Source organism: Trichoderma evansii (assembly GCF_050947405.1).
Source record: "Trichoderma evansii strain SZMC 28006 chromosome Unknown GGI43scaffold_25, whole genome shotgun sequence".
NCBI classification, from domain to species: Eukaryota; Fungi; Ascomycota; class Sordariomycetes; order Hypocreales; family Hypocreaceae; genus Trichoderma; species Trichoderma evansii.
This window is the reverse complement of record NW_028145181.1, coordinates 446,973-458,115: the sequence shown is the minus strand read 5'-3', so window position 1 is coordinate 458,115 and position 11,143 is coordinate 446,973. Positions and strand designations below refer to the sequence as shown.

Below are 11,143 nucleotides of genomic sequence, written 5' to 3'. Positions count from 1 at the left end.
CCCTCTGTCGCGGAATTCCTTCAACATCGCAATTGATTCAAGTCAAGCTGTCAATCCGTCAAGATGGCCGAGCCCAAGCCCCTTCCCTTCCAGTACCAATTCGCCGCAGGTAGGCACTCATGCCACACATTTCGCTAATGCCATTTACGATAGCATCACTAACATCTATCTAATTCAGGCGCAATTGCCGGTGTCTCGGAGGTACGGCATGATCCATAATCCCAACATTCTCTACGGAAGCTTCAGCTGACGATTATTCGATGTTCCAATATAGATTTTGGTCATGTATGTTGCGCTACAGTCACGACGCCCACCAACCCAGCCATACTTACAAATCATAATTTAGGTATCCTTTGGATGTCATCAAGACTCGAATCCAGCTGCAGACCGGCACTGCTGCCGCCAGTGCTGAAGCATATACTGGTATGCTAGATTGCTTCCAGAAGATTGTCAAGACCGAAGGGTAGGCATCTCTTTCTTTTCCCTTGTTCCGCATGTTTCTTTCCTCCAGGAATCCTCTTCTCACGGAAATGTAGATTTTCACGTCTCTACCGTGGTATCTCCGCTCCGATTCTGATGGAAGCCCCCAAGCGAGCCACCAAGTTTGCTGCCAACGACGAATGGGGCAAGGTCTACCGCAAGATGTTTGGCGTCGACAAGATGAACCAGTCATTGTCTGTTCTTACCGGTGCTACCGCCGGTGCCACTGAATCCTTTGTCGTCGTTCCGTTCGAATTGGTCAAAATTCGTCTGCAGGATAAGGCATCAGCTGGAAAATACAACGGCATGGTTGACTGTGTTGTAAAGACGGTCAAAAACGAGGGTCCCCTTACCCTTTACCAGGGTCTTGAGAGCACAATGTGGCGACACATTCTGTGGAACGCTGGCTACTTTGGCTGCATCTTCCAGGTCCGACAACTGCTCCCCCAGGCTGAGACCAGCAGGGGCAAGATGGCCAATGATCTGATCTCTGGTGCTATTGGTGGAACTATCGGAACTGTGTTGAACACTCCTTTGGATGTGGTCAAGAGCAGAATTCAGAACACCCCCAAGGTGCCTGGCCAGATCCCCAAGTACAACTGGGCATTCCCTTCCGTGGTGACTGTCTTCAAGGAAGAAGGCTTCGGTGCCTTGTACAAGGGCTTCTTGCCCAAGGTAAGCTTTTCCATGTCCTTTGGTGATATCGTATTTACTCATGCCTGCTAGGTTCTCCGTCTGGGCCCAGGAGGCGGTATCCTCTTGGTTGTCTTCACCACTGTTATGGATACTTTCCGCAAGTGGCAATCATAAACTGAATTGCGATGTCGGAAGAAAATAAAAAGTATAGAATCTTGTCGGGCTGGCGGACAGTCCACGATATCAACTTGTCACACACTGTCTAGAGAACTTCATACTCAGCGTTTAGACAATTTCTTCTTGGGTTAGATAGGTACTGTATCTACATTGTATTGTTTCTGTTTTTTTCTTAGACTATGTTTGCGGATATTTTGTGGAGTTTATAATCAACGGTTTCGATCCATTTACTACTGAGGGTAACAGCGAGAACACCATCACGAATACCTTAGAAGTATAGACATGCCAAGTCAATATTATTGTTCGTCCGCTTCAATATATTTGCCGTATTTGTCAATCAATGTGTCATTCAGTTGCTTTCGAATTTTATTCATCCTGATTAGTTGCTACTATTTATTTATTGCTGATGCATGATGGCCACCTGGCGTGGCTACAACATACCTCTCTGTCAACCCTCCCACACATGCATACACAAGAGCGCAGCAGTGCGCATGTTCCCCAACTCTTCTTCTCTGATCTATTCTTTTCTAGTCTCTGCAGGACCTCAGAAGAAGAGTCGGTGAAGCTCCACGTGATGCTGCAGTGCCTATATAATCCCAAGTTCACACTCTTCGTCTTCTTTTATCTCTTCTCTCTATGCATGCACAACACTTTTGCTTAAGCATTTCGAATAGTGTTCTTCCCTCTCTGATTATCCCTTCTTACAATTTGCACATATCATCCACGCTCTCATTTCCTTCCATATATCCTTCGTCCAGGCCTTCGGTTGAACATCCAGTGATCTAAAGCCGGCTGCAAATCTTGTTCTACCAGCTCCAGACAAGATCACCATGGACGATGATGGTCTTCCAACTATTGATCTTAACCCCTCAGGCTCTGATACCATCTCCTCTGAAGATGGCGAAGACTCCTCGTCCAATGGAGGCGACGAGCCTTTATTAGGCGGCCATGGTCAGGCTTCAGGTAGTCATGACCAACCACCGCAAGATGGAATTCTGTCAAATGTTGTTTCATCAAATGGTGAACCTGTGTCAGCAGACTTGACCAACTCGCAAAGCGACGAAGCAGGAGGGGTGCCAGATGATGACGATGATGAGAGCGAACTTCCCTCTTCTTATCAAGGTAAAAGCGCCCCATCCATCAAATCAAAAGAAGAGCGCCGCTAACCTGTCTAAAGCGCCGAGGCTGCCAAGGTCACTGGAGGACAAGTCAAACTTATATGGCGACATTATCCACGACTCTGATGAAGAGGGAGTATTCGATTTTACCGGGCCACGTTCCGGTAGATTTCTACCACTCTGGCATCACGTCCATGAGAAATCCTTCAGCCGGAAGAAGAGAATAAGCGAATTTGAGAAACGAGAGAGAAAATTTAGAGAAGAAAAAAGTGAGCAGGCAAGAAAAATAAATCAGCTGGAAAGGCGAATAGATAAGCTCATGGGAAGATCGCGGAACACCGAAATAGTATGTAATCTCATCAATTGTGAGAGTTTAGAGCTTGACTAACTACCAACGCAGAAATGGCCATCTCATCTCGAATCCGACAACATGTGTTGGGCTCAGCTTTATAAACTCGCATGCATGGAAGGGAATTGTTCGCCTGTGGCAACTAAACTGCATCCAGATCTCTTTTTGCGGGCACCCACAGACCAAGAACTAAAAGACGACTTGCTACAGACGAGTGCTCAACCGAGAGTTCAGCATCAGGATGTGTCACAGTCCTTTGAAATCCCTGCCAACGTACAATTTCAGATTTTGAAGCACTTCTTCAACTTCAAGGGCAGTGTTGTTCATGGGATCTCTCGTTTAGATCCGTACCACCCTATAACGCAAGTACCACTGAATCGCTTTGGAAAACCGAGTTATTTGCATCGTCTACATGTGGGAAGAAGCAAAGTCAGCATCACATTCTCCCCCGAGCCGAGCGTCTTCCTAGCTCCATTGCTGGTCTGCAAAAGATGGCATTTCTGGGGCAGTCACATTTTCTATGGCGAGAATACGTTCGCTTTTTCCTCTTTGGGCGAATAGGGTCGCTTTTCCAAAGGGATTGGGGCGAATTTGCAGCGCCTACAGCATGTCGAGATCCTCTGGGTGGGATCACAGTACCTCACTTACGCTCTAAATGATCGAGGGAAGTTTACGTCTCGCCGTACCTTTTCGCTAGTATTTCTCCCAGAGACTATCCGTCTCAAGACTCTCGGCGTCTACGTTCAAGAGTCCAGCGAGGCCGTCATGCGTCGCAAACACGAGCCGAGAGGCATCATTAATCATATGAAAGCCAAAACTAAGCTGCAACCTAACTACAGAGGTTTCCGTGCGCTGCGCTCGCTGCAAGGCATAGACTACGTCCACTGTCTTCGGGGCCTCAGCCGAGTGGAATTCTGGGACTTTGACCAGTGGCTCACCACTCGCGAGAGAAAACGACCAGTGCGAGACTTCCACTTTTTAATGGATATGAATAACTCTGCCCGAAGGCCCAAGGAGGCCAGCGATCACTCTAGATCCCAGCTGAAAAATCTCTTTCCAGTAATCAACTCGTTCGTACCATCAGAGCAAGACTGGACAACTTTACTGGGAGGCTTTGAAAGCCCTGATGAAGAATGTGACGGAGATAGGTCCCCGTCGCCGCCGCCGCCGCCGTCGTCGTCATCACCGGTCGGACCACAAAGTGCTCAAAATGGTGAATCTGGACTACCTGGGCCATCTACGATTGTCATTGATAGTGACTCTGACACTAACTCCGACTCTGATTCCGACTCTGATTCTGGTTCTGATTCTGACTCTGACTCTGATTCTGACTCTGGTTCTGGTTCTGGTTCTGGTTCTGGTTCTGGCTCTGGTTCTGCTTCTGCTTCTGATCCAAGCCCGTCCAATTCCATTCCCTTCGAAGGAGACCTCGCCGTTGAGGATTCGCAGCCTCCTGTGGGGAGCTCACAAACAGCGAGCATTGTCCCCATGGTTGAAATGCTGAATTTGCAGGATGACGGCCATCATGACGAATACGAGAGTGACGATGAGTCAACGATTGTCCCAGATAACCGATCTGTCACTGGGCACCAAGTTGTTGACCTTACCAACGAATGGGACAGAAGCGGCGAAAGCAATTCCGAAAGTCAATTGAATTCAACCCAGTTGTCCAGTGATAATAGGCTTGAGAGCCCATTGTTTGTAGACGACGGGTACGCCCCTTCATATGCGCCGTCATCGCTTACTGGACGAACCCAAGACGGTCGAAACGGCTGGGAGATCGGATCTAATGAGGCTACCCGAACAGCCGAAAGGTCTGGCAGCGAATCAAGTTTATTCATCGGCCGAGCACCGACATATATGAATCAGACGCCTTCAGCGGTCCCCACACACCGCCAAGGTAGCCCGGGAAGCGCGAGCGAGGCGATTGATCTTACAGGTCCTGACGATCTAGTTGACACATTTTTGCCTTCTGATGGCTTAAATTCATCTCCGGATTCCAGGAAACGCTCTCGTATCAAGCTCGAGGAAAACGATACGAATACCGATGCCCCAAATAGTTCGAAGAGAGTTCGTACTTTATCACCAGAACAGCTGGTAGAATCACCAGAACAGTTGGCAGATGTTTAGCATAATAACGAGTGCCTTTTTTCATCTGATATCTTCACTCTATTATTTTATTCAGATTTCTCATTCATTTGCTACTCTTTTCTTTTATCGTTATCTCTCTCTTTGATTTCCGGGACATTTGGCGCGTTTATGATCAATATTTGCTCGAGATCGTTCGGTTAATACTAAAGCTTGCTATATATATGGGTTTTTTCTACTGGGGTCTATCATGACATCATATCGTACCTATTATCAAGGTGCAGAGCAACTAGGGGAGGAAATGGGACTTTAGGATTTGAACCGGTGTGATATGATCTGCGGAGGTTAAACTATCGCTGTTATTGGCTTGAGGATTTATATAGGTATTTAGCTAGCTAAAGGATATGGCTCCAGGAATAATCAACTTCAAATTTGCTGTCAATTGATTTTCTTAATTAGTCACAGCCCAGTAATTCTGCATACGCCCTTTGCGCCAGTAACTTTATGTGATAATCATAAACTACCTGGAGAATATGCGGATATTGTGGCAACGAACTCGTCAGCTTCTAGGCCTAGTAACTCCACTGTCAATAATATCAGGTAAGGTAGCGACAGCCTCGCTTCATGGACATATAAAGTCTCTGACTGGACCGCTCCCTTGTATAAATACTGGCTAGAATGTCGAGACTGATTCAGCTGGGGGACTGAATCATTGGCTAAGTAAAAAAAAATTATTGTTTGGCTTTGTACCTCGCTAGCCACTACTCCGCATGAATACGCGGCCTCACGCTGAAAATTTGCTCTGCGAGGAATGCCAAGTAAGTTCTGCATTTACGGTGAGGGACACATGCATGTGCAGGTACAGACTGCAAGCTATAAACGCCCTGAACGTTAGCAGTAGGCATAGAGGCCCACAGCCTGCAGAGAATGACCTCACAGCTCGGAGTACTCCGGGCAGCAGCGGGAAATCGATTCGAGCGCGCCGAATCGGAGTCGCCTACATGTGCGCGGTGCCTGCTTTGAGATCATTTGCAGCCCCCAGTCGGTACATATCACTGCGCTGTAATCAAGCACGCATACGCGCGTTCCGATTTTCACAATTCGCAGCGCTTTGGCTTTAGGGTAAGCTTTGGCTGACGGGCTTGCGTCCAGAATCTGCGCCGCGGAGTATTTCCCTCAATTAAGTTGCGTGGCTGGTGGCTGGGGTAGGTACTTGGATGGCCACGCGCGTGACGTAAGGTACCCAGGCGCTCTGGCGATTGAGCTGTCACAATGCGCTGACAAAAAAGACAGCGACTGACCCCGGCGCGATTTGCACGGGAAGGGCGTCTTCGGCTTGTTCGGATAATTTTGTCCATCTAGGCTGGGGACTTGTTTCGGCTTTCTCTCCCCTTCTCCTAACGTAATCAACCACTGAGCGTACGTAAACTTGATTCAAACTAGCTGCGTAAAGGCAAGGCGAACCGCCTGACAGACCTGCATTCGACCATCTCTCTGCTCAGTCTCTTTTCTCTCCAACATCTCTCTCCCAAGCCCGCATCATCACCACTCATCCAGCATCGAGGCATTCGCGATTTTGTGATTGCCCGCGGGACAAAGATTGACTGATTGTCTGCTTGCGTATCCCCTTTGTTAAGCGCCTGTATTGCGATCAGCCGCCCCACGCCAAAGGTTACAGCGGCCGTCATTCTACACCAAGCTTGCCGCCGTGGAATCCGACTGGCAATTCACCTTGCTGCTGCGAAGGCTCATCAGCGTTTGAAAGCCGCCTTTCCTCTGCGCTGCCGCCTGCAATCGCCGGAGCCGTTTGCCAGAGATTCGGCCCGCACCGTCTAGCGGCTGAATTTGTTGCGCACCCCTACATACAGCCTGTCTATCTCATTTCTCGTCTCCTTTCCAGCTAGCTGCGACCTCTGACTGGTCCCATTAGCCATTCGCGCGCCAAATTCGCCAAAGCAGCGACACTCATCTCCTTTTCCCCCTCTCCTTCACAACTTTTCTATCCTCTCAGCTTTCAATAATATCACTTATTCACCATGTCGAAGGTTATACGCAGTGTGAAAAACGTGACCAAAGGGTACTCACACGCCCAGGTCAAAGTCCGAGATGGTTTGTCGCCGCCACCACTGGAATTTGGTTTAGTAGGTGATGCTAATTGAAGCTTCGTTCTGTAGCGACAAGTAACGACCCGTGGGGTCCGACCGGCACTCAGATGAGCGAGATTGCTCAGATGACATTCAACACGTATGTTACGACCTGAATAGGCGGGCCGCACCAGCACCGAGCTAATTGAAACGTGATCACAGGTCTACTGAGTTTTACGACATAATGGATATGCTCGACAAGAGACTGAACGACAAGGGAAAGAATTGGCGCCACGTTTTGAAGGCATTAAAGGTTCTCGACTACTGTCTGCATGAGGGCTCTGAGCTGGTTGTCACATGGGCTCGCCAAAGCATCTACATCATCAAGACTCTGCGAGAGTTCCAGTACATTGACGAAGAAGGCCGCGATGTTGGCCAGAATGGTGAGTTGCCTTTCCTTTCCATCCGGCCCGCGACTTACTGACCATATGCGCAGTCCGTGTTGCGGCCAAGGAATTGACCGCGCTTATCCTCAACGATGAGAGATTGCGAGCCGAGCGAAGTGACCGGAAGTCTTGGAAGTCGCGCGTAATGGGCCTCGACTCTGATTTTGGTCCGCAGTATGCCGAGCAGTCTCAGCGACGACAGCCACGATCAGAACGAAGACCCAATGAGGAGGACGATGCCGAGTACCGCCTTGCAATCGAAGCCAGCAAATACCAGGAGGAGGAGGATAGGAAAAAGAGACAGAATCTCTCTGGTAATGAAAATGATGATGACCTTGCAAAGGCTATCAAACTCAGCCAGGAAGAAGAGGAAAGAAGGCGCCGCGAGTTGGAAGATTCCAACGCCGCATCTCTATTTGACGATGACACTCCTCAAACTTCTCAGCCCCAGCACACTGGATTCAACCAGGGATACCAGCAGGGCAACGCTGTGGACTTCTGGGCCAATCCAATTGACCAGCAGGCGCAGCAGATCCCACAGCCAACCGGCTACCTAGGAAACGCATATACCGGATTCCAACAACCGCAACAACCGCAACAACCGCAGCAGACCGGCTGGCAGCAAAACTTCAACACCGGCTTTGGCGTCGATGCGTTTGGCAACCCGCTTGCTCAGCAGCAACAACAGCAGCAGCAGCAGCAATTCCTTCAGCAACAGCAGTTTGCTCAGCAACAACAGCTGCAGCCTTCTCAGGCTCTGGATTTGGCCATTCAGCCTGGAAGCAACAATCCCTGGGCGACCGGCAGCCAGCAACAACAGCAGTCCCTTAGACCCACTCCCACAGGTTCCAACAATCCCTTTGCCCAGAACCGACCGCAGTCAGCAAGACCCGCGACCTCTTCTCTCAGCCCTCTACCAGAGCAAAAGACTCTATCCAGCTTCAACCAATCCGGCTTCAACCAACCTCAGATTCAGCTTCAGCTGCACCAACAGCAGCTGCAGCAGCAGCAGAAGCCCGCTTTCACTGCTCCCCAGAGAGAGCTTAGCGAACATGAGAGGAAGTTGAACGCTCTGCTGGCCTCTGGAGATGGTCTAGATACTTACGGAAACACCGGTGACCTGCGAATCCCCGCACAGCACACGGCCCCGGGAACGTTTATCAACAGTGCTGGCGCCGGTCTCAGCCGAATTAACCCAGAAGCCACCGGCAACAATCCTTTCTTACGGCAGCAGTTCACTGGCATGCCGAGCATTACCTATGGCGGCCAGCCTCAGCTGAACAGCAACCCATTCGGAGCTCAGCAGCGACCGCAGCAACAGGGCCAGCCGCAAGATTTAATCCAATTTTAAGGGAAAGAGGAGAAATGATTAATTTTTGATATACCACAGACGAGAGATTGTCGGATTTTTCTTTATTGCTCTTGACGCTCTTTCTGATACCGCCATTTTCATACTTGTTCTTGTTCATGGACTGATACCTCGCCATCTGTTTTTAAGGCGAACTGTCTCCTTTTCTCCGTGGCAACGTCTTCGTCTCTGCTCCTTAACCGCATTTTTTGTTTCTTGATTTTTACTGGGGAAAGGAATAAGATATTACTCGCTTGGGTGGTTGAGAGGGAATAAAACTGGCTTATTTATTTTATTTTCTCACGGTCCACGTTGTATGTTTATTAGACAACGCACCTCTGGAATTTTCAAAATTGTAGACCTGATTTTCGACCTTGTTCAAATATTGCCCAAGCTTTCCATCTCGTGAATGCCAGCACAGCTATCTCATACCTATTGTAGCCCTAAAGTCGAAAGCAAACCTTGCTATCATTTGCCTCGTTATACATAACCTTAAGCAAAAAAAAAAAAAAAAACAAAAAAAAAAAAAAAATAAATAAGCTTAAAAAAACGCAAAACTGCCGATACGCCATCTCCAAAATGATATATTGGTGACCATTGTGCACATTATATGTGATCCATCAGCCTTCACTAGAACCTTGCAACATTCCCGAAATAGTGCTCCTGGGGCGAGCCAGCTATGCTTTCATACAGCCCGGCCGACGCGTGGCATCGATAAGGTGAGCCAATATCCAGCACGGCGAAGGTTTTACGCCTGCGATAATATAGTTTCGACAGCTTTCGGCACAAACAGCTTCTGGTTTCTTTTTCCCTTGATGCCCAATTAGCCAGCCTCTTCCATCATCTGGATGAACTCTTCGAGGTTGACTCCGCCTTTGCCATCGTGATCGAGATGTTCTATCATGGTCTGAATCTCTTCGTCTGTCATTGTGCGTTCTTCCTTGATATCCTGCGCCAGATGCCTCATATCTTCGACCGAAATAATGCCGTCTTGGTCGTAATCAAACATATTGAATACCTTCATGGCTTCCTCGCGCGGGTCTCGTCTAGCAATGAGCTTTGCGGCGCATAGTCGGAACTGATCGGGGAAGATGAGCAGGCGGTTGACGGGGCAGGTATGGGGATCCCGCCAGTCCGGAGGCACTTGGCCGTAGTTTTCCAATTCTCTGCAGTAATCGGGCTTGGCCATGTCGAAGCCGAGAGCGGCAAGGGAGTGTTTGAATTCGTAGCTATTTAGCCATCCTTTCTTCTTCATGTCCATCAAATCGAACTATGCCAATAACATGTCAGAATACCGAGACGAAACAATACCTGACCAAGGCTGATTAGCAGCGACTTACGACTTCATCGATATGTTCACGATCCTCGTCAGCAATGTTGCCGTAATCTTCGTTGGAAGACACTTGTGGCGCGGGGGGATTCCGCGACTGCGCATGCTGGTTGGATCCTCCTGCTATTGACCGCCCAGGAAAGGGACGAGGCGTGTGAGAGTTCATGCTGGACAGACAGGCTAGCTGAAGAAGCTGTGCCGGATGAGTGTGAGTGTGAGCCCGCTACCGTATCCAAAGGATTGGGCTCTTTTTTTCCTCCTCAGAAGAGCTTATACTGCTAGCAACAAGGGGACCAAAAAAACCAAATAAAGGTGACGCAAGGGTTTTGGAGGAGTAAAAAAGGAACCCAAAGTCGTATATAATGGAGCAAATAAAAGAGAGAGAGAAAACCGTACAAAGCACGCAGAATGTGTCGTATAACAAAGGATCAAAGAGGGAGATATGTAGCTATGGGCGAGGTTTATTGCTTGGATTGAAGTTATTTTGCCGACTAGCTGGATGCGACGCGCCGGAGCTTGACACGCGCCTACAGGTGGTTGCGCTCGCGGTCCAGCGGCTTTAGGCCTCAAGCCCACTGTTGACTCTTCGCTGGGCGCACGACTTCTAGGGGTTACACCTGAGTACGCCTGACCAATGTATCTGCTAGGCAGTGGCGCAGGCACCAGCGACTTGCCTGCCTGGTAGAGCAATTGGCGGTGCTGATTGGCCCGCGTTAGTCATCAGGGCGCCTCGGGCCAATGAGAGCAGAAGTTCTTGTCTGAGGCACCAAGAAGTCAGCCTGGTGGGAGCAAGCAACACGAAAAAAAAAGCTGAGCTGACCAAGAAATAGCCGGCTTTGCTTTGACCTTGACTTTTGCCTCCCGTCTGCTGCCAACCAGCCCAGAAGGTGACCATCTGCACCCAGAGGTGATAAAAGGGCTCGTCACCCCTTGAATCACTTTGCTGCACTGGTCTCTACTCAATCAATCGTTCTTTTTTCTTTATATCGCATTCTCGCATTTGCGCCACTCCTTGTTTTGTTGCGTCGCCATCCGTCGCGGCTCCCCAAGGGACCCTCCAGCAATAGCAAAATACTAGTCCTTCTGC

The 11,143-nt window shown here is 49.1% G+C and overlaps 4 protein-coding genes across 4 annotated transcripts; 3 read left to right on the top strand and 1 right to left on the bottom strand.

The window, feature by feature from the left end:
- Positions 1-63: 63 nt before the first annotated feature.
- Positions 64-1,290, top strand: GGI43DRAFT_387547 (mitochondrial 2-oxodicarboxylate carrier; the record flags this gene model as incomplete). Its single annotated transcript, XM_083203950.1, has 6 exons — positions 64-109; positions 179-201; positions 275-285; positions 347-463; positions 537-1,155; positions 1,207-1,290. 6 exons carry the CDS (start codon positions 64-66, stop codon positions 1,288-1,290), a joined length of 900 nt encoding a protein of 299 aa, XP_083056752.1.
- An 833-nt stretch (positions 1,291-2,123) lies between these two features.
- GGI43DRAFT_430550 (uncharacterized protein) lies at positions 2,124-5,254 on the top strand (the record flags this gene model as incomplete). The annotated part of the gene is made up of 4 exons (XM_083209268.1): positions 2,124-2,415; positions 2,471-2,757; positions 2,812-3,240; positions 3,322-5,254. The coding sequence occupies 4 exons, from the start codon at positions 2,124-2,126 to the stop codon at positions 4,888-4,890; spliced, it is 2,577 nt and encodes an 858-aa protein (XP_083056751.1). The 3' UTR covers positions 4,891-5,254.
- Positions 5,255-6,884: 1,630 nt separating this feature from the next.
- On the top strand, positions 6,885-8,729 carry GGI43DRAFT_425491 (ENTH domain-containing protein; the record flags this gene model as incomplete). The annotated part of the gene is made up of 4 exons (XM_083208517.1): positions 6,885-6,957; positions 7,023-7,092; positions 7,155-7,375; positions 7,429-8,729. 4 exons carry the CDS (start codon positions 6,885-6,887, stop codon positions 8,727-8,729), a joined length of 1,665 nt encoding a protein of 554 aa, XP_083056750.1.
- Positions 8,730-9,264: 535 nt separating this feature from the next.
- GGI43DRAFT_415639 (uncharacterized protein) lies at positions 9,265-10,562 on the bottom strand. Its single transcript, XM_083207171.1, has 2 exons — positions 10,067-10,562; positions 9,265-9,996 (listed from the first exon to the last, which is right to left on the bottom strand). The coding sequence occupies exons 1-2, from the start codon at positions 10,220-10,222 to the stop codon at positions 9,550-9,552; spliced, it is 603 nt and encodes a 200-aa protein (XP_083056749.1). The 5' UTR covers positions 10,223-10,562; the 3' UTR covers positions 9,265-9,549.
- Between the last annotated feature and the right edge of the window lie 581 nt (positions 10,563-11,143).

Excerpts from the sequence above, each read along its gene's own strand:
- GGI43DRAFT_415639 (XM_083207171.1), bottom strand. The coding sequence starts at position 10,222 with ATGAACTCTCACACGCCTCGTCCCTTTCCTGGGCGGTCAATAGCAGGA. Across the intron at positions 9,997-10,066 it reads GTGAACATATCGATGAAGTC|TTCGATTTGATGGACATGAA; the intron begins GTAAGTCGCTGC and ends TTATTGGCATAG.